This window comes from Colobus angolensis, unplaced genomic scaffold, assembly GCF_000951035.1.
Source record: "Colobus angolensis palliatus isolate OR3802 unplaced genomic scaffold, Cang.pa_1.0 Scaffold294, whole genome shotgun sequence".
NCBI classification, from domain to species: domain Eukaryota; kingdom Metazoa; phylum Chordata; class Mammalia; order Primates; family Cercopithecidae; genus Colobus; species Colobus angolensis.
Window position 1 is genome coordinate 1188884 of NW_012116199.1, and position 20685 is coordinate 1209568.

General features: G+C 42.4%; 1 protein-coding gene across 1 annotated transcript in view; it reads left to right on the forward strand.

The window, feature by feature from the left end:
- MTMR10 (myotubularin related protein 10) overlaps positions 1-19170 on the forward strand; it is a 54305-nt gene extending 35135 nt beyond the window's left edge. The window contains exons 10-16 of the mRNA XM_011949252.1: positions 2973-3103; positions 4230-4299; positions 5864-5934; positions 9423-9592; positions 10583-10753; positions 15101-15283; positions 16101-19170. Coding sequence (XP_011804642.1) covers positions 2973-3103; positions 4230-4299; positions 5864-5934; positions 9423-9592; positions 10583-10753; positions 15101-15283; positions 16101-16703 — 1399 coding nt within the window. The 3' untranslated portion in view covers positions 16704-19170. The remainder of the gene's footprint in view (positions 1-2972; positions 3104-4229; positions 4300-5863; positions 5935-9422; positions 9593-10582; positions 10754-15100; positions 15284-16100) is intronic.
- The last annotated feature ends 1515 nt before the right edge of the window (positions 19171-20685 follow it).

The following is a 20685-nucleotide window of genomic DNA, read 5'->3' on the forward strand; positions in this document are numbered from 1 at the left end:
TCCTCTCCCCTGGGCTCCAGCCCCCTGGACTTTGCCTGGTGTTTTCAACCTCCTTACATAGTCCAGCACTCTTCCCTTCTGGACTGCCTTCTTTGCACTCATCTGGGAACACGCTCCACGCTTACCCACTTGGCACTCACTCCTTGTTTCTTTTTTTTTTTTGAGACAGTCTCACTCTGTCACCCACGCTGGAGTGCAGTGGTGCAATCTCGGCTCCCGGGTTCAAGTGCTTATCACACCTCAGCCTCCTGAGTAGCTGGGATTACAGGCACCACCACCACATCCATCTGATTTTTGTATGTTTAGTAGAGAAAGGGTTTTACCATGCCGGCCAGGCTGGTCTTGACTCCTGACCTCAGGTGATCCACCCCCCTTGGCCTCCCGAAGTGCTGGGATTGCAGGTGTGAGCCTCCACACCTGGCTCACTCATTCTTTATATCTCAGTTCACACGTCATTTCATCAAGATAAGCCTTCTCTCACCTCTGAAGTTTGATCAGACCTCAAAAGTCTATGTTCCTGGGGCTCCTGAGTTGTTAACATTTATTTCAGTTTTTAATAATACATGTGTGTGTCACGGTTTGGTCACCACCTGTCATTTTTACTCCATGAGATGAGAGACTGTGTCTGCTTTGCACACCGTTCTCTATTTAGCACCCAGGAAGCACATAGGATATTGATTCAGTACTTGTGGAGAAAATGAGGAGCAAATGAACAGATCTTATAAAACAGGCTGATGGAGCCTCAGAAATTGTGTATCACAGTCCATTATTAGGGTTTTTCCACTGTACTGTGACTGACAGAGCCATATTCACTGAAGCAAATAACTGTCAAGTGACCCTCAAATGACCCTTCAGTTTTCTGGGAAGGAAGGTGACTGTGTCACACAAGTCCGTATTCTCTGTGGGTTTTGATTTACCTGAACTCTGTTTGGAATTAGCTGTTTGCTGTGTCGTACTCCAAGCCTTGTGTTTGTTAACATGCATGCTGATCAAGCGCACCGTTAGGAATTTTGCTGTTCAAGGGACAATCGTAGCATTGCTGGGTGAGAGTTAGTTCTAAAACCTTAGAACCAGTGGCAGTTTCAGTGATGTATTAAGCTGAGAATTACTTTAATGCCTTTTGTGTTTTTAGCTATCTCATTCTTCATAAGTAGAACAGATCCTCTTTGTTGTCCAACCTTGTCTCCTAAGCTTTTTCCCTCAGGTGTGTGTGTCATCTAGCCCCACTGGCCTTCTTGAGGTTTCTCAGCAGTCATGCTTGTTACCTGCCACAGGGCCCTTGTACTAGCTGCCCTCTGCCTAGAACACTTTCACCCCAGGTCTTTGCATTGCTTCTCTATTCATTTAGGTTTCAGCTTCAGTACCATCTTCACAGAGCAGCTGTTTTTGACCATGTGACCTAAAATAGCCTGTAATCCCATGATTACATCATCCATGGCATTCCCCACAGCCCATTTATTTTATCTTATCATCCACCCCACCCCACCAAGAATGTCAGCTCCACACTTGCTTTGGCAACACAAGTAGTAAAATTGGAATGATACAGGGAAGATTAGCATAGCCCTTGCACAAAGATGACATGCAGATTCATGAAACATTCCATATTTTAATGAAATGGGAGCATATTCATGTTATTTAATTTTTAAAAATCAGTTTATCAAGCAAATGTACAGTGCCATTTTATTTTTCATGCGTACGTTAAATTCCATACACATAAATGTGCATAGAGGAAACCTAGAAAGATTACACCAGAATTTTAGAATTCTGAATGATTTTGTTTTTCTTATCTTTTCTAGGTATTTTGAAACATTTCACACTAATTTATATTACTTTTTCTATTCAGAAAAAAAAATAGCAGGTTTATTTATTTATTTATTTATTTTTTTAAGTGGTGTGGAAGTTAACCCTTTGAACATAGATGGGAATCCCAGTCCTGGCTGTTTCCTTTGAAAACATCTAGAGACTCCATGGCACATATTTATAGCAGCCCGTTCTCTCCTAAGAATAGAGGAAGGGTGGGAGGAATTTTGGTGAATGTCTCTACTTGCCGTTCATCCTGCAGCAAATCATTAAGACTCTGGGAATAGGTGCTTTGCATTCTCTAGAGCTGGAGAATGTGAGTCTGGTTTGCCATCCTTCTGTCTACATCGTGTGGAAAGATGTGGGAGTGTAGGGTCTCCTTAATCTAAATGCCATGCTGCCCTCCTTGGCAGTGCTTCTGTTTCCTGGGCAAGTTTTCTAATGAATGCGCTTTATTTTCTCCCATCAGAAATAAGGGAATGAGCCTGGGCGCGGTGGCTCGTGCCTGTAATCCCAGCACTTTGGGAGGCCGAGGGGGAGTGAATCACAAGGGTAGGAGTTCGAGACCAGCCTGGCCAACATGGTAAAACCCCGCCTCCACTAAAAATACAAAAATTAGCCAGGTGTGGTGGTGGGCATCTGTAATCCCAGCTACTCGGGAGGGTGAGGCAGGAGAATCACTTGAACCCAGGAGGGGGAGGTTGCAGTGAGCCAAGATCGCGCCACTGCACTCCAGCCCGGGGTACAGTGCGAGACTCGGTCTCAAAAAAAAAAAAGAAAGAAGGAAATGATCTAATTAGTTCTAATGATCTAATTAGCACTGCACGTGGGGGTGGTGGTGAGGTGAATGGCAGCGTTCTGCAAGAGTCAAAACCAGATGGGTGTGAGAAGTTGGATGGTAAGAGGGAAACAAAGTTTGCTTGTCTTCTTGATTTCACTCTCAGTTTTATGAGAATACAGAAAAATCATGCAGAGAAACCTGATGGAATAGTCTCTAAAACTAAAAAATAAGTAATGGTTCTGTCTTAAAGAAAAAAAAAAGAAGTAAACTCCACAAAGACAGAGACTTTAGCTGTCTCATTCCTCTCTCTATCTCCTGGTCTATAGTAGGTGTTAAATAAATATATGCTGAAGTGAATGAGTAATGACTAAAGGATTTTTGTCTTTATTAGGATTTGTAATGCAATAACTAAAAGTCACCCACAGAGAAGTGATGTTTACAAATCAGATTTGGATAAGACCTTGCCTAATATTCAAGAAGTACAGGCAGCGTTTGTAAAACTGAAGCAGCTATGTGTTAATGGTAATTTCATTCTTATTTCATATATATAATGAACACAGGATACAGAGTTGTATGAGATGTCAGGAAAAATGATGTTCCTTAAAAATATGGAAACATATAGTTAAGGAGTCTATGGAATTATTTGTACAAATTATATATTGTATGAGAACTTCAGAACCTCCTAAGGAATTAAGTTTAAACTACTTTTTGTTTTAGAGGGGGGAAAATGAGTGTATTAAATTTCCTTCCAATCATGAAAAGTATAGTAGAATACTTTTATAAAAGCATTTGCTGAGTAGAACACTGTATTACCTTACAGACAAACTTATTAAGATTTTAATACATGCACTTATACTTTGAGATAGGTGACTTGGCAACAACTGTGCTGTATCTGTAGCCTTGGAATTCTGATATATCTGAGCAAATGTATCAGGTGGCTTCGATGTGTCCTGGGGGATGAGTCATGTGAAAGCATCTTTGGTGTCATGTGGGTCCTCGAGCGAGAGCCTCTATGTCACCAGGGAGTCAGCAAAGGCAGCCTTGCAGCAGATCTTGAGCAATGCGTGAGCACTTCCCTGGGGGAGGGCCTTGCAGGGCGGGGCAAAGGCAAGTTGTTGAGAAAACTAGTGTCCTGAATGATTATGTGCACTCTGGGCGGGGCAGTGAGGATGCCTGTCCTCTTGCAGTGGCTATAGCCCTCAGGCCACAGGAGCCGTGCACGGAGGCACCACTGACAGCAGGGGAGGGGCAGGGAAGTGGCGGGGCAAGGCTTGCAGTAAGAAAGCCAAGGGCTAGGGCCTGGGCAGCTGATGTCACAGGTCAGGAGGGCCAGGATCAAGGCATAGGCCGAGCAGGGAAGGCTGGAATTCTTAGCTGTTGGGAGTCAGAGTTGGTTGGACTCCAAGATTTCCCTGAAAGAGCGAGAGAGATGATGATGGCGCCCCAGGGGAATGCTTTGTTTTGCTTTGTTACAGAATTGTAATGTCTTCTTAAATGCTTATTCCATGTTATTAAAGTGAAAATGCATGATATTTACTTAAAGCCAACTTTTAAATATTAGAAACTGATGTATCTCTTAACTCTGATAGGGATCATATAAAATAAACTTGAAAAAAGTAAAAATGTGTATGTATATAATTTATTACAGAGCCTTTTGAAGAAACTGAAGAAAAATGGTTATCTTCACTGGAAAATACTCGATGGTTAGAATATATAAGGTTTGTACCACTTCTTTACTTTCTTTTCCTTTAACTTTTTGAGATAATTACAGACTCACTGGAGGTACAAAAATAGCACAGAGAGCCATGTACTTACTCTTCATCCAACTTCACCCAATGATAACATCTCGTAACGAGAGTATAGCATCCAAACCAGGAAGCTGACATTGGGACGCTGAATAGATTTTACTCACCAGTTCATACATGCTCTTGTGTGTGTGTGCATGCACTTAACACAGCTGTGCGATTCTATCACGTGTACTTTCACTTCACCGCCACCACCACAGGAAGATACAGACCTGTTCCATGACAAGGCTTCCCCGTGCTAGCCCTCTTACAGGTGCACCCCCATCTGTGTCTGTTAGCTACCACTAATCTCTTGTCAATCTCTACAGTTTTGTCATAAGTCAACCCCTTCCTTTTTAGAAAGGGTTTATGAATTTCCCTGGTATAAAAAGTACAAAATGAGACTTTTTATCTGGTGGCTTATGCCTGTAATCCCAGCACTTTGAGAGGCTGAGGCGGGTGGATCACCTGAGGTCAGGAGTTCGAGATCAGCTTGGCCAACATGGTGAAACCCTGTCTGTACTAAAAATACAAAAATTAGCCAGGCATGGTGGCGCGCACCTGTAGTCCCAGCTCAGGAGGCTGAGGCAGGAGAATCACTTGAACCTGGGAGGCAGAGGTTGCAGTGAGCTGAGATCACGCCACTGTACTCCAGCCTGGGTGATACAGCAAGACTCCATCTCAAAAAAAAAAAACAAAAAAAGTTACAAAGTGGGGCCAGTTGTAGTAGCTCATGCCAGTAATTCCAAAGCTTTGGGGGAGGAGGATCACTTGAGGCCAGTAGTTCACAGCCAGCCTGAGCAACATAGTGAGACCCCATCTCCACACACAAAAAATTGAAAACTAGCCAGGCATGGTGGCACGTGCCTGTTGTCCTACGGAGCCTGAGGCAGGAGGATCACTTGAGGCCAGGAGTTCACAACCAGCCTGAGGAACATAGTGAGATGCCCATCTTCACAAAAAAATGTTAAAATTAGGCAGGCATGGTGGCTTGTGCCTGTGGTCCTAGCTGCTCAGGAGGTGGAGGCAGAAGGATCACTTGAGGCCAGGAGTTCAGGGTTACAATGAGCTATGATATGCCACTGCACTCTAGTGTGGGAGACAAAATGAGACCCTGTCTCTTAGAAAGAAAAAAAAACTACAAAATATCCTCCTTTGAGGAATCGTGTAAGTACTAAGGAAACTTCGGTAATGTGAAAACTATGTGCGTTCAGTAGAAAGCAGTCAGTCCTCTCTTGTGATGCTGAGCAGCAGCAGGGAGCCACAGCTGCCCGTCAGCCACGCATTCTCACTTCAGGGTGTTTTCAGCTTACAGTGGGTTTATCAGGACATAAGTCACGATAAACCCATTGAGTTATCATGGGTCATGAGTCATGGGGACGTCATGAATCAAAGAGCATCTGTAAAGTGAGAAACTAGATTTGCTTGATTTCAAGTACTTGATATATTTGTAGTGGAAATTTGATTTTTAACACTATTTTTCCTTTTCTCTCTTCAGGGCATTCCTTAAGCATTCAGCAGAACTTGTATACATGCTAGAAAGCAAACATCTCTCTGTAGTCCTACAAGGTAACTAAAGTAACTCCTGAAAGCGCCATGACCACCATGCCAGCCAACCTTGGTTTACTGCTTATCCCCATTCAAGTAAATCACATGAGTTTCAGCTATTTCTTATTTACTACAGTACCATCAAAGACATTACAGATTTTGCACATCATTTGAGTAAAACAGTGGCATGGGCTGGGTGCGGTGGCTGAAGCCTGTAATCCCAGCACTTTGGGAGGTCGAGGTGGGTGGATCACTTGAGGTCAGAAGTTTGAGATCAGCCTGGCCACCATGGTGAAACCTTGTCTCTACTAAAAATACAAAAATTAGCCAGGCATGGTGGTGCATGCCTGTAGTCTCAGCTACTCGGGAGGCTGAGGTAGGAGTATCACTTGAACCTAGGAGGTGGAGGTTGCAGTGAGCAAAGATTGCACCACTGCACTCCAGCCTGGGCAATACAGCAAGACTCTATCTCAAAAAAAAAAAAAAAAAAACAGTGGCACAGGGACTGCAAATAGAAGAATAGAAAGGAGTCCAGTTTTTACCCTTTATTAAATTATCCTTCCTATTTTATGGGAAGGGTGGGTCCAATCACCTAATGGATTAATACTTAGTGTTAATTTTGACAGGGCATTCTCTCTGTAATTTTGCTGTCGAATTCATACAAATTTGTTTTAGTTTAAATACCTCTGGCTCATGCTAGATTGTGACTCTAAGGAAACAGTTTGAGATGAAGAAATAGACTGAACTGCTGAATAGCTAGTAATGTAGAATTTGGTAGGAATAAACGATGACGTAAAAATCAGTTAAGCAAAGGATAATTACATATTAAATAACTTTACAGCTAACAGAATGTCTAAGTTTGTAGATAAAGTTTAATAGACTAAAAACTACCTTCTTATAATACAGTAGGCCCTTTGTACCCATGGGGTCCCCATCTGTGGTCAACCAAGCCAGAATTGAAAATATTGGGGGGGAAAAATTTTGGTCATAATGAACATGAACAGACTTTTTTTCCTTGTCATTATTATCTAAACAGTATAGCATAACAACTGTTTACATAGCATTTACATTGTATTAGGTGTTATAAGTAATCTAGAGTCGATTTAAAGCGTACTGGAGGATGTGCATCGGTTATATGCAAATTTTACGTCATTTTCTATCCACGACTTAAGCATTTGTGGATCTTGGTATCCAAGGGACATCCTGGAATGAGTTCCTCATGGATATTGAGGGAAGACTGTATATTCATGTTGCATAGTATATGAGTACAAAATGTTGCCTAAGCTTGCAGAAGCCCTTTTTTTTTTTTTTTTTGAGACAGAGTTTCGCTCCTGTCGCCTAGGCTGGAGTGCGATGGCACGATCTCGACTCACTGCAACCTCCACCTTCTGGGTTCAAGCAATTCTGCCTCAGCCTCCCGAGTAGCTGGGATTACAAGCGTGCACCACCACGCCCGGCTAATTTTTGTATTTTTAGTAGAGATGGGGTTTCACGTTGTTGACTAGGCTGGTCTCGAACTCCTGACCTCAGATGGTCTGCCCACCTCAGCCTCCCAAAGTGCTGGGATTATAGGTGTGAGCCACCGTGCCCAGCCAAGCTTGCAGAAGTACTTTTAACAACTGTCAAACTTAATTGACTTTAACAAGGCAACAATCTCTAAGACTCTTAGAAAAAAATAAAATAGTAAGGTGTCATATAAAGTAATCCTTAACTGATGCAGTCAGAGTGTGTTTAACTCACAAATGCATGCAGAGCCTAATAATCACAATTTCTCTCATCCAGTGGGTATTCTCATCATATCGGAGAACCCTACTCATCCTCCATTTCTCCATGCATTTGTAATAGAAAAGGCCTCAGAAGTAGCACTGAACCTTCATTTTACTAGCATTTTTATTAAGTTTGTTTTTAGACAGTTTAGTTAAAAATTTACATACTATAAAATTCACCCATTTTGAATTTGTAATTCAATACTTTTTAGTAAATATACAGAGTCCAGTTTTGGAAATTTTTCATCACCCCAAAAGTCCCAGCTCCAGGCAGCCACTAATCTTTCTGTCTCTAGATTTTCCTTTTCTGGGCATTTCATGTAAGTGGAATCATACAATATGTGGCCTTTTGCCTCTGGCTTCTTTCATTCAACATATATGTTTTTGAGGTTCATTCATGCAGTGTGTATCAGCAATCTGTTCCTTTTTGTTTCTGAATTGTATCCCACTGTTTGTAGATGCATTTTGCTCACCCATTTACCTGTTGATGGACATTTGGGTTGTTTCCACTTTGTGGCTCTTATGAATTATGCTGCTTCATTTATTTAGATCTTTCATTTTATCAGCAGTGTTTTATTGTGCAGGTCTTTTATTTATTTTGTTAAATCTCAAGTATTTTATTTTTATGTCACTGTGAATATAATTGCTAATTTCATTTTCAGGTTTACTGTGTACTCAGATTGTTGTGTACAGAATTCCTGTGACCTTACTGACCTCATTTATTAGCTCTAGTAGTTATTTTGTGGATTCCATAAGAGATCCTGTATTTTTACATACAGGATCATGTTGTCTTCAAAGACAGTTTTTACCTTTTTCTTTCTGATCTGAATGCCTTTTCTTTTTTTTTTTTTTTCTTGCCTAATTGCTCTGGCTAGATTCTTCAGTACAATGAGATGGAGAAGTGTAGAGAACAGACATCCTTATCATCTTCCTGATCTTAGGGAGAAAGTATCCAGTCTTTCACCAATGAGAATAACATTAATTGTAGGTTTTTGTGGATGTCTCTGATCAGTTTAAATCAGTTCCCTTTTACTCCTAATCAGGAATGAATGTAGAATTGTATCTGATGCTTTTTCTGCATCTAATGAGATGATCGTGTTGGTTTTGTCCTTTATTACTGTGGTATGTTACTACGATTGACAGATGTTAAACCAACATTGCATTCCTGGATAATTTGGTTTACTCATATTTTTATTGATTTTTACATCTATAATCATAAGGGATATTGGTCAATAGTTTTCTTCTGATTTCCCTGGCTGGCTTTGATAGCATGGTAATTCTGGTCTCATTGAAAAGGACAACAGCTATAAAAGACAGGAGGGAATTGTTTGCCACAGCTTCAGGTGGTAGTGAACAGTGCCACTCTCCCCATTCACTTCTCAGTATTGCCATGTGGAGTGTCAGTAGAAAGATTACCTTATACTTAATACCTTGACAAAACAGCAGTAGAATGGAGTCCCGACGGATTTTCTACCACGAACCATTCAAATGTAAAAAGTATGAGTGATGAGCTTCTATTATCTGGCAAATATCCATGTATAAAAGACCATCTCCTGTAAATGCTAATTTAGTTTATCTACAAGTCTGTAATATTTTAGAGTTGCTGGAATCCAGTAAAATTTCCTTATACAGATTTGGAAGGCAGCCTCGGTGTGCAGAATACTACATTATCTAGTTTACCTTTCCTTCCCTTTCTCATCATTTTTCTATGTTGTAATCATTTTCTTTCCATTTTATTGACAGAGGAGGAAGGAAGAGACTTGAGCTGTTGTGTTGCTTCTCTTGTTCAAGTGATGCTGGATCCCTATTTTAGGACAATTATTGGATTTCAGAGTCTGATACAGAAGGAGTGGGTCATGGCAGGATATCAATTTCTAGACAGATGCAACCATCTAAAGAGATCAGAGAAAGAGGTAACAAAATCTTGATACCTTTTTATCAGTTTTCAAGGATACACAAAATAAAATATGTGTCATTAAAAGATGAAGGGGCTTTTAAAAAATATTGTATTTAGTACAACTTAGCTTCCTTAGTCCAAAGCTAATTAATGGGTTAGAGTTCAAATTGATGTACTTATTATAAAGATTATCGTAACTATGAAGGTGAAATGTTTAAAAGTTGTCTATTGAATTTGTCTAAGTGGAAAACTGCTGAAAAAATTCTGAATAAAATACTGAAAAACAGATATTAGCTATTTTGAAAAATCACTTTTGGAATATCATTTTCTTAAAATGGGATACATAGGTTAAGATGGAAAGTTTGAGAGGACCACCTTTGTAATAGCTGTGGAGTTCGTGGCTGCCTTGGATCTGAAGTTAGGCTGCGGAAGGCCTTACAAATATCTTACCCGCCAGGCAGGTCAGATCAGTTTTTAGAAGGTTGTTTCAGAGAGCATATTTGACTTGTGGTGTCTCATAAAAAACAGTGGCCACCTGCTGCTGCACTTGGGGAGACACCACGTGACCGAGGCTGATCCCAAAGTGTTTTCTGAAATGTGGGGACGTTTTCTGGATGCTGAGCCTGCAGGATCAGCCAAACATGAGAGAAGTTGGTTGATGGTTCTGTTTTGTTATATAGTCTAAAGAATTGTTTCTAGGACACGCCTAAACACATACTTTGCTCTTCCGTCTTCACATAGTGGGCAGCCCGCTCAACCGTGTGCCTTGCCATTTGAACTTGTTACACTTACTGGGCAAATAGGGGTTGTGATGTTTATCACGGCTGAGCATTACTTCTTGGGTCTGACAGACGTGTACAGCTCAGCTTAGGAGCCAAGTGTTCCAGGCTCAGATGTTTTCTTACTCATCCCTTCTTTCGCATCAGCGGTGCGTTTTGAAGTAAACGTGAATGGCTGAAAGGATAACTAACATTAAATGATCCCATTGTCTCTTTGTATTTGCCAGTCTCCTTTATTTTTGCTATTCTTGGACGCCACCTGGCAGCTGTTAGAACAACATCCTGCAGCTTTCGAGTTCTCCGAAACCTACCTGGCCGTGTTGTACGACAGCACCCGGATCTCACTGTTTGGCACCTTCCTGTTCAACTCCCCTCACCAGCGAGTGAAGCAAAGCACGGTAAGCAACCCTGTGGCTGTGGCTACGTTTTTCCTTGTTTTTACAACTTTATCGAGGCATAACTGAAGTATAATTCACTGCCTATTTAAAGTCTCTGATTTAAAACTCACTAGCATTTTCATCTGAAATTTCTGAATGAAGTCTTGAAGACACAAAAATCTAGGAAATTATTTTTATGAATGAACATTTTTTGTTTTACTCTGATGTAAATTTTTTGTAGTAAACCCCTTTAAAGATGTAAATTACTTTAACCACCTTAAATGTCATGCTTTTGTGTTTATATTTCACATTTGGGCTATTGGGTAGTAAAAAACAAAAGCCCTGTTAGAGGATATTTATCTCCTAGGTCAGTAAGATACAAATTTGTACAAAACAAGATTCTTTTCCTTCAAGAGTTTTAAGTTTCCGATCACAATTCATTGATGTGGAGGAAGAGTCATTCATGACTAAGCAGGGTCTCAAGCCAGACTTGAAACTAGCTGCTGCTTGCCACTGGCGGGAACCATTCTGAACCAGAGTGCCGTTTCCCCCACCGTGAACCAGCAACGGAAGCTGACGAGTGCTGTGGAGACGGTTGAGAGAAACAGAAAGGGCAGCTCTTGTGGGCCTTCAGGAAGCCTTTCTAGGAAGAGGAGTCCCCCTCACAGTGAGCTCCGGGGTCTTCAGCCTCAGCCTCAGCCATAAGGCCGTGGGCTAGGCATTGTGGCCTGGGGAGCGGGAAACCTGAGTTCTGGCCCTGGTCTGGGAAAAGTGCCAGGCCCATGTTCCACTCAGGCTTCAGCCTGAGAGTCGAGGTTCCTAACCTGTAAAATGGATCTGTCAGACTAACACTTATACCTTTAGTCTCATATGAGGTGAAAACATTTTGTAAACTGTGAAGCATTATGCCAGTTTTCCTAAAGACATGTGAATTCTGGATTTGTTGGTGTAAAAGACAAAACACACTGGTCAGTTAAGGAGCTGATTTATTTAGGCTATTGCAGGAGGGAGAACTTAATTACGGGCATCCCAGAGAAAAGGACAAGATCTGGGATTTTATAGAGTCAGAAAACGGGAATCAGGAGGAAGGGCAGTCTCAGTCCACAGGAGCCAGTTCTCGGGACACAAAAGGCAGGAGAGATTGTCCAACATTGCCACTTTTGGGGACCCAGGGCTCAAATAAACTCAACACCGTTGGCCCATCTCTACAAAAAATGCAAAAATTAGCCGGACGTGGTGGTGTGCACCTGTGGTCCCAGCTGCTGGAGAGGCTGAGGTGGGAGGATGACTTAAGCCCAGGAGGCAGAGATTGCAGTGAGCTGAGACTGTGCCACTACACTCCAGCCTGGGTGACAGAGCCAGAATCTGTCCCCTGCCCACCCCACCAGGAAAGTTTGACCTTTCCAGATACTGTGCTGAGGACCAGTGATCCAGGCAGACTCAGGCTCCTGGGGCATGGAACGCTCATTTGTTCTAAAATACATGCTCTCCCAGTTGCTCGTTTTCATTTGTTGTCACCGTCATCATTCTTGGGCCCCCTCTCTGCCTCCAGCTAGGCTTTCCCTCGGCCTTGTTTGCCTCCTTCAGCTCTTCCTTATTCTCTCCCTTCACTACCCCGTGTACACACAGACAGTGTGAGCCTGCAAAAGGTGCGTGAGGCGAGGACAAAGACTTTAGGGTCTGGGGACTGGGCAGCGCGTGGGTGGGTATTTGCGTGGAGGACTCCCGGCCCCCAGACACCACTGCCTCTGCTGCTTGGCTGATGCTGCGTGTGCCGACAGACTTCTCACCAGAATGAACATTACTGAATTGTATTGAGGGAGCTGTAAAAAATACTTTCTACAAGTATTTCATCTGCTTTCCCTGTTCATGTTCTAGTGCTCTATTTTTTTAATTTGGCTTTTTCAAAAGCTTTTTGTGACAAGTACTAACATGAATCCCCCTCTCCCTTCCTCCCTAGCAGGAACTGGTCATTGTCTAAGGGTCATGATTCTTAACCATTCACAGCCCCTTTCACCCAGGCAGAAGCAGGTATTGTTTGTAGAAAATCTGATTTCTCTTGGAGATAAATAGTTTTAGTTTTCACCTTTTAAAAAAGAGAACATCTTTTTTTTTTTTTTTTTTTAAGACAGTCTGGCTCTGTCACCCAGGCTGGAGTGCAGTGGGTGCCATCTCAGCTCACTGCAACCTCTGCCTCCTGGGTCCAAGCACTCCTCTTACCTCAGCCACCTGAGTAGCTAGGACTACAGGCGCATGCCACCACGCCTAACTGATTTTTGTATTGTAGAGTCAGGGTTTCACCATGTTGCCCAGTCTGGTCTTGAACTCCTAGACTCAAGCAGTCCGCCCACCTCAGTCTCCCAAAGTACTGGGATCACAGGCATGAGCCACCGCACTTGGCGAAGAGGACATTTTCTGTATACTTATTGAAGGGCCATTAAAACATGTTCAGGTTCATGTTTTACTAGATTTCAGCTTTTAACAGTGTTAAAGCAAATGGGTGGTTTTTAATCTATGTACATGATGAAATTTCAAGTAACTAAATATTTTTTTTTTTTTTTTGAGACGGAGTCTTGCTCCATCGCCCAGGCTGGAGCACAGTGGTGCGATCTCAGCTCACTGCAACCTCCGCCTTCCAGGTTCAGGCGATTCTCCTGCCTCAGCCTCCCGAGTAGCTGGGACTACAGGCGTGTGCCACCACACCCGGCTAATTTTTGTATTTTTTTTTTTTTGAGAGGGAGTCTCGCTCTGTCGCCCAGGCTGGAGTGCAGTGGTGCAATCTCTGGTCACTGCAAGCTTCGTCGCCTCCCGGGTCCACGCCATTCTCCTGCCTCAGCCTCCCGAGAAGCTGGGACTACAGGCACCCGCCACCACGCCCAGCTAGTTTTTTTGTATTTTTGGTAGAGACAGGGTTTCACCGTGTTCGCCAGGATGGTCTTGATCTCCTGACCTCCTGATCCGCCCGCCTCGGCCTCCCAAAGTGCTAGGATTACAGGCGTGAGCCACTGCGCCCAGCCAATTTTTTGTATTTTTAGTAGAGATGGGGTTTCACCATATTGGCCAGGCTGGTCTTGAACCCCTGACCTCGTGATCTGCCCACCTCGGCCTCCCAAGGTGCTAGGATTATAGGCATGAGCCACTGTGCCTGGCCAAAAATTTTAAGAGTGTGTGTATTTGGTGCTTAATGAATTTTTACTTATTTGAAGTAGAAAATTTTGTAAAACTTGACAAAATGCCCTGTGCTATTACATAGCTTACCCATTTCTTGATGATTCAAGCCGCCACTGTAGCAGGGAATGCCACCTGGCTGTGATGTAGTCATGGCCTCCTGACTGCTGTATTCTTGTCCTGATAACATTCATTGTTTGCCTTTTTAATAATTTCCAAGTAAATTCTTGGGGGTTTTTTTGGTAGAAAATTTGGAGAGTACTGAAAGGTAAGAACAAAGAATCAGACATCTCCCATCATCCAGCGACTCTGTGTCTGGGGTTATTTCCTCCAGGGAACTATTGTGTATATGCTGCTGTGGTAGCCTGCTGCCGTCAATCAGCTGAGATGAGAGTCCTTTCTCCTCGTTGCTAAATGTGACTATGCTTCATAGAAATGGTCTGGACTGCCTTCCAGAGGAGCTCCTTGTCTTCCTCACAGTGAGGTGGTTGGCTGTCACCCTGTAGCTTTGTGTGACCTCAGTTTACTGTGGTGGGAAGCCAGATAACCAGGCTGCACCAGCCCAGAGTCCAGGCTAGAGGTGGACTCCTGTGAAGAGGGGTCTCCTGTGTACCTGGTCTCCATGGTTTTAGCCACATGCTAGGACCACAGGGGAGTTGATCCCTTCCTTCCTACTCCGAGTCTGTGGTCTATGATTTGAGATCACTGGCTCAGTGAAGTGTAGCTCCCCACTTAGAAGGTCAGTTATAAAACTGGTGGCAGAGATTTCCATGCAGAAGTTTTGTTAATCCACTTACCAACAGGTAACTACTAAAATGTACTGACAGTGTGCTCATAAAAGTAAAACACTGTAATTACAGAAATAAATTCAACATGTTTAAGACTTTGTAGTATCATGTTAGTGAAACTTCTCTTAGTAACATTCTTGTTGCCCAAAGGGTATGGTTTCCTTGGGGTCCTAAGGCAGAGGGCACTTGAATGGCACACTCCTTGTTCACGGAGACTGGGGGGCTTCTCGGAGCCCAAAAGCCAGGAGCCTTTCTTGAAGTGAAAGTGCCGTTCTGGTGGGTTTTGAGGGCTGCAGTACAGAACATTTAACCTGTATAATGATGAATGGCTCATCTGAAAAAAGGCATTCATGAGAAAATCCTTAGTTTTGCATATTTTCACAAATGTTCAAATATTTTATTTATTTTGCAGGAATTTGCTATAAGCAAAAATATCCAATTGGGTGACGAGAAGGGCTTAAAATTCCCCTCTGTTTGGGACTGGTCTCTCCAGTTTACAGCAAAGGACCGCACCCTTTTCCATAACCCCTTCTACATTGGAAAGAGCACGCCTTGTGTACACAATGGCTCCATGAAGTCTTTTAAACGGACAAAGGTAAATCACAGCTAACAAAACCTGATGGTGGCTCACACATAACCAAACACATCTTTTTCAGAACACAGAGCATTAAAAATAAAGGCAGTTCCAAGAGTAACACTGCTAATGCAGGTTTCTGAGGGGGCATTCCCTTTTTAACTCAAGTGACTGTATCCCAGCTTTCTTCTTGGTGTCTGAGGCCCAGAAAGTCTCAGTACCTGAGAGTGGGCAGATTGCGGCTCTGAGCCTGCAAGCCCCATTTACTGAAGCCCCATTGATCCATTTCTCGATGATTCAAGCCACCACTGTGGCAGGGAATGCCACCTGGCTGTGATGTAGTCATGGCCTCCTGACTGCTGTATTCTTGTCCTAATAACATTCATTGTTTGTCCTTTTAATAATTTCCAAATAAATTCGTGGGGTTTTTTTGGTAGAAAATTTGGAGAGTACTGAAAGGTACAGGACAAAGAATGAGACGTTTGGCCTCCTGACTGCCTCCATTCAGTTTGCCGTTGTTCTTGATACAATCGGCCGGGTCTAGGGTTTTTTCTAGCTCTAGTCTTAGAACTTATCCTTAAGCAAATTAGTGGATAGGAGGTACTCTCATCCCTTACCCCCATTCAGGCTGATGGCAATAGCCTAGGTAGAGTCAACACATAAAGTTTAATTCCAGGGGAAGAGGATTATAAAGGACTACAGAGGAAGGGAGGAAAATGTTCCTTGAGGCTGAAATTCCATTAATTTTTCATAGTATTGAGTTTATATTTGCCATTGCATCCTTACAATCTTTCTAAAAAGGGAAATTCCGGAACATAATAAAATCTCTTCTGTATAGAAAAACTACAGCTCCACACTAAGAGGAATGCCGTCTGCCTTAAAGAATGGAATCATCAGTGACCAAGAATTACTTCCAAGGAGAAATTCATTGATATTAAAACCAAAGCCAGATCCACCTCAGCAAACCAACAGCCAGAACAGTGATATGGAGCAATATTTTAGAGAATGGTTTTCCAAACCCGTCAACCTGCACGGTGTTATTCTGCCACGTGTCTCTGGAACACACATAAAACTATGGAAACTGTGCTACTTCCGCTGGGTTCCTGAGGCCCAGATCAGCCTGGGCGGCTCCATCACAGCCTTTCACAAGCTCTCCCTCCTGGCTGATGAAGTGGATGTGCTGAGCAGGGTGCTGCGGCAGCAGCGTAGCGGCCCCCTGGAGGCCTGCTACGGGGAGCTGGGCCAGAGCAGGATGTACTTCAGAGCCAGCGGCCCGCACGACACCGACACCTCGGGGACGCCGGAGTTTCTCTCCTCCTCCTTTCCATTTTCTCCTGTAGGGAATCTATGCAGACGAAGCATTTTAGGAACACCATTAAGCAAATTTTTAAGTGGGGCCAAAATATGGTTGTCTACTGAGACATTAGCAAATGAAGACTAAAATAGGATGTTTTCTGAACATTTTGAGGGAAGCTGTCAGCTTTTTCCTCTGAATTAAAATTGCTAACCTAGGCGTTTGAAGCTCTAATAACTTTATATGTAATAATAATAGTTGGAATTTGCACTAATATTTAAAAACATGTTGAATCATGCTTCTTTCATACTTATTTTGAGAGATGTAAATTTTGTTCCTGTCCTCTTTCTGTCATTACAGGTCTGGCTGTTGTAATTGTGATCAAACTGTTCATGTTCTGTCTGCTACATTTTTTCTCCATCCATTTTTCCTACTGCCTCCTGAAGGCTATCTGATAGTCATGTTAGCAACCCCAAGCAGCAGGCAACAGGAAAGTTAAGAAATTTGCGTTTCGTATCATTTTTAGGAACATCTGATAAAACCTCCAGCAGGTTTTAGGAAGTATTCGTGTATATTTGTGGTTACTTTCTGTCATCTCTAATTGAACTCACCTGATGAAGGTTCACTGTTCTGTGGACAGAATTTATTATTTTAGATCACCTTCTTCGGGACCTTCGATCACTGTGTTTTGAAATCATGAGTTTGCTTTTTTAACTTCATAGGGCTAACTTTAAAATGATATGCACTGTTAATTTTAAAGCATTTGCTGCAGATAATTAAACTTAGAAGTGCCTTTGACATTAAGATACAAATACTACAGAAGAAAATATAATTTCTCTTTTGTGAAAATCCCATTGCATATTGGAAATAGGCTTTTCATACTAAGCTTCGTAGCCAGGCATCCCCAAAGTCTTGTTCCTCTGAAAGCCACTGGGGAGTGGCCTGTGGGGTGCTGATTCCTGAGAGGTGCGTGCTGGAGACAGGAGAGTGCCATCTATGCCAAAACCCACCCTCAAAAACAAGGCTTGCTGGGAGGCGTGCTGGGCTTGGCCATCAGTATTTGCAGTAAACTATTGCTGGCACTTCCCCTTGGAAATAACTAATGAGGTCACAAGCTGGGCACCTGTACAGATGTCCTTTTCTCATAGTTCCTAATGCTTAGGAATAAAGGAGAAATAAAAAAATGGATTCTCTGAAAACACTGCCATTTGAATAGCTAGAGAAGTGCTCTCCCAACCCCCAACTTTTGACAGCGAAGTTGAGGAGAATGAGGAGACACAGTTGTTTGTTTGATCTGAAACACTCTTATTTCCAAACTGTGTGACAAGAGCCTACCCACCACTGTAGAGGTCAAAGCTGAAGCTTCTTCCAGCAGTGAAATGAGGCACCGCCTCCCCCACACTCCTCATTCCCTGCTAAAACATGGATGCTTTCAAATTTGACTGTTTCTTGAACTGCCATCCTAAGATATGAAAAATTTTTATAGTAAAGTGTCTAGTTAGCTTATTTCCTTTTCTAAAACAAGTGTTTTCAAGATAACTCTATTTTACCTATGTACTGAATAGCTGTTTCTATCTGAATTATTTGCCTTTTAAAAATTGATAATGTCTCTGGATATAACAGAAGTTCTTATAAAAATAAGAAATTCACTTGATGGGTAGACCCAAGGTTTTTGCCAACTTGCTGCCTAGAAAATAAGGGCTAGTTTCAGTTTATACAAATAGAATTATTAAACATTTTACAGTCCTTGATGGGAAACCAGACCCAATCTGTAACACCACAGCGTATCCTACCATTGACAGTGTAACACAGTTCTCCCTTTTTCATTTAGCTGCTTTTTTATTATTACTAAATGTTGGACTGAGCATTTTTCCCTCTGTAATTTTCTTCCCTCACATTTATTTTAACTCCTGTAGTATTTTATTGTTGTTAATTTACAAGTTTAAAAATATTAGGTACTATTAATAATGGTTAAAAATAGAAAAATGCATATTTTTGTATAATCAAATGTAGTAAAAGAGTTTTATTTTTGCTGGACAGTTGTTATATCATGATTATTGTGCCACATTTTATTGTGCATAATATGAAAAACAACTATGACAGCCTTCAGTCAGGCCAGGGTAAAGCTGCTTACCACCTCTGCCATCAGAGGGACTTGTGGTGACAGCAGTGGTGTGGCTGCACAGAGTGCACTAGAGAGAGCTCAGCACCCCCGCTGCCTACCAGCAGAGCCCCTGCTGAGGGAACGCCGTGCAGATGCTGATGTGCTGGGTGAAATTTCTAGTATTGGACATAAAGGTGTGCAGTGTCTTGCTGTTATTTCATGATAGAAACCCGATTTTGAAACCAAAAATATCTAACTTTATTTAAGGAAAGGATACTAATTTGTACTAACAGGGTGAAAGCTACTCACATCTGTCAACAAAATCTGCTTGCTGCAATAGTAACTCAAGTGGTTCAAACTTGATTTCCTGAGAAAACTAAAACCTTTGTGCCTAAAACTGATGACTTGAGTTCAAGTGGGATAAGCAAGAAGATGTGTTATCTTGTTGTTCAACAGTAATGAATGTGAAGGAAATTTTGATGGCTTAATAAAATTTCCACAGCAAGTGTTTGTTGTTATCAATATGAAATCATCGACAGGAACACGGTGATGGAAGAGGTGGAGGCATCTTCTCCCATCCATACTTCTCTGTCATCCATGGGACGTTTCTGCTTGCCCTCTAAAGCCAGGTAGTGATCAGTAACTTTTTTAACAGCAGTTCGGAAGTGGCTCAAGTTAAGGCCATGTGGATATTGATGGATCATGCCCTAACTGGTCCTTGCATTCAATAAATACAAAAACTGGGGAGTAATATTCCCCCAAGAAGGCCTTAGAACAAGTCAAGAGACTGGGATCCCATTCCCAGACTCCTGGGCCTGGCACATGGATAAAGCACCTTTCTACCACACCCCCTTGGCCAGCCTGAGACCCTCCCACATGGTGATGGGCAGCCCTGATTTGCCTTTACTGTCAACAGAGAAAATACCCCTGATCTAGTTATTAGGGATGGTCCCAGGGAGAAGGACAATGAAGGACAACTGCCTCTGATAAAGACTTCATTCCTTTCATGATCCGGGCCCGATCAGTAGAACAAGCATTTACATGTTACAAATTAACACAACTTCATGATAATTTTTTAATTCCTAAAGAAATTGGAATTTAACTTTTCTGCCCTTAGATAATCACAAAACAAAGTTTAACAGCTAAATGTGTATAGGGTAGTAAAGAAAAACTTAGATAATATTTGAGAATCTCGGCTTCCCATATAATTAATTACTTGAAGGAAACATTGGTTATGCTACTTTTTAAATTTTTTTGTTTTGTTTTGTTTTGTTTTTTTGTCACCAGGCTGGAGTGCAGTGGCGTGACCTTGGCTTACTGCAACCTCCGCCTCCCGAGTTCAAGAGATTCTCCTGCCTCAGCCTCCGGAGTAGCTGGGACTACAGGCACCTGCCACCACGCCCAGCTGGTTTTTTGTATTTTTAGTAGAGACGAGTTTCACCATGTTGGCCAGGATGGTCTCAATCTCTTGACCTCATGATGCGCCTGCCTTACTCAGCCTCCCAAAGTGCTGGGATTACAGGCATGAGCCACTGTGCCCGGCCGCTAACTTTTTTATAAAAAAACCTAAAGATGAATCATCACTTGTTTTTGGGTTTTCCAGCTTTTTGCATGTCTGATCATACAGATGCATCCAGCTCCAAAAAGGGTCAACGAGGTTTTTCTTTTTTTAAAAAGTTCATTACCGGCTGGGTGCAGTGGCTCATGCCTGTAATCCCAGCATTTTGGGAGGCCAAGGCGGGTGGCTCAGTTGAGGTCAGAAGTTCCAGACTAACCTGGGCAACATGGTGAAACCCCATCTCTACTAAAAACACAAAAATTAGCCAGGTGTGGTGGCGCACACCTGTAGTCCCAGCTACTGGGGAGCCTGAGGCAGGAGAATCGCTTGAACCTAGCAGGTGGAGGTTGCAGTGGGCCAAGATCACACCACTGCACTCCAGCCTGGGTGACAGCGAGACTCTGTCTCGAAAAAAAAAAAAAAAGTTTATTACCCACTGTGGAATCAATGAGTGTATTCAAGCAAAC